Below are 1,223 nucleotides of genomic sequence, written 5' to 3' on the forward strand. Positions count from 1 at the left end.
TCCCCCTCCCTCCCCTCGTCGACCAAGCGGAAGGAGAGGCCCGCACAGATGGAGAGGATTCCAAGGACAGAGCCTGGCCGCAGCCCTCACTCGAATCAATCAAGTGTACAGTCACACCTACCCCACCACCACCAAGAACAACACAATGAAACAGACAAAAAATGGACCTTACCGTCGTCCACCCTTCCGCTTCTTGTTGCCCTCCTGTTGCTGCTGCGGCTTCTTCTGATGCTGCTGCTGATTCGCGTTCACTCGGCCGCCTCCGCTTCCCTGTTTGTCATCGTCGCCCTTTCCCCCTGCAGACGGTGACGGCGCACTGCCGCCCTCCGCCTGCTTGCTCTGCCCCCCTGCTGGCGCTCCTGGCAAGACCGCCGGTTGCGCCGCTGGCGTTGTCCTCCCTGCTGGTGGTGGTGGCGCCACGGCGGCGGTGCAACGGCTGACGAAGTCGTTCACGATGCTTTCGACGAGGCGCAGCTCGCCTTGGTGCGCCACCCGTGTCGTGAGTGTCGTGCGGCCGTCGGTAGACTTCAGCACGAACGTCTTGCGGCCGCTGGTGGGCCGCACGCGCAGCATCAGGCGCGACTTCTTAACGCCGCTGAGCTGCACCATGCGCCGCGTGGCCTCAGCGAACTCCTTCAGATCCAGCTTGACCATTGAGCAGAAATCTGTTTTCGGTTTAGCTTTTCTTCCGTTCTTTTTTTTTTTGGCTTTTTTTTTCCTTTTTGCGCGCTCCGTGTGCTGCGCTTACGTTTGTTTTCTTTTCTTTTCTTCTCTCACCGTTCTTCCTTACTTCGTTGTGTTATTCCCTCCGTTGTGCGAGTCGTCCGCGCAGCACTCCCTCGTGTGGACGAGGTGCTTTCCGGGTCGCCGCCGTCGCCGCCGCCCCTCGCTGTCGCTGCTTGCTGCTGATGGAGGAGATGTGTAGAATCCACGCACCCCTTTTTGCTCGCCTCCTCAATCGCCGCCGCTCTCTGTCGCTCGCTAATCTCTCTCTCTCTGCAGCACCAACAGAAGGGAGTACACAGCACCCGTCGCACAGCGTGGCAGAGCGCACAGCGGCCAAACAAGGAGGGTTAGACAAGGAGAGAGAGAGAGANAGACAGACAGACAGTGTGTGTGTGTGTGTGTGTGTGGAAGCACCAGAGAGCAAGCGGCAACTACAACAGCATCACAAACAGCAAGCCATGAGAGGCGAGGCGGCCCTGCATCGTACATGCGTACTG

The 1,223-nt window shown here is 59.2% G+C and overlaps 1 protein-coding gene across 1 annotated transcript; it reads right to left on the reverse strand.

Annotated features, from left to right (window-relative positions):
- Positions 1-168: 168 nt before the first annotated feature.
- On the reverse strand, positions 169-654 carry DQ04_09771000 (hypothetical protein; the record flags this gene model as incomplete). Its single annotated transcript, XM_009316045.1, has 1 exon — positions 169-654. The coding sequence occupies one exon, from the start codon at positions 652-654 to the stop codon at positions 169-171; it is 486 nt and encodes a 161-aa protein (XP_009314320.1).
- Positions 655-1,223: the final 569 nt, after the last annotated feature.

Source organism: Trypanosoma grayi, assembly GCF_000691245.1.
Source record: "Trypanosoma grayi strain ANR4 Tgr_977_V1, whole genome shotgun sequence".
Lineage (NCBI taxonomy): Eukaryota > Euglenozoa > Kinetoplastea > Trypanosomatida > Trypanosomatidae > Trypanosoma > Trypanosoma grayi.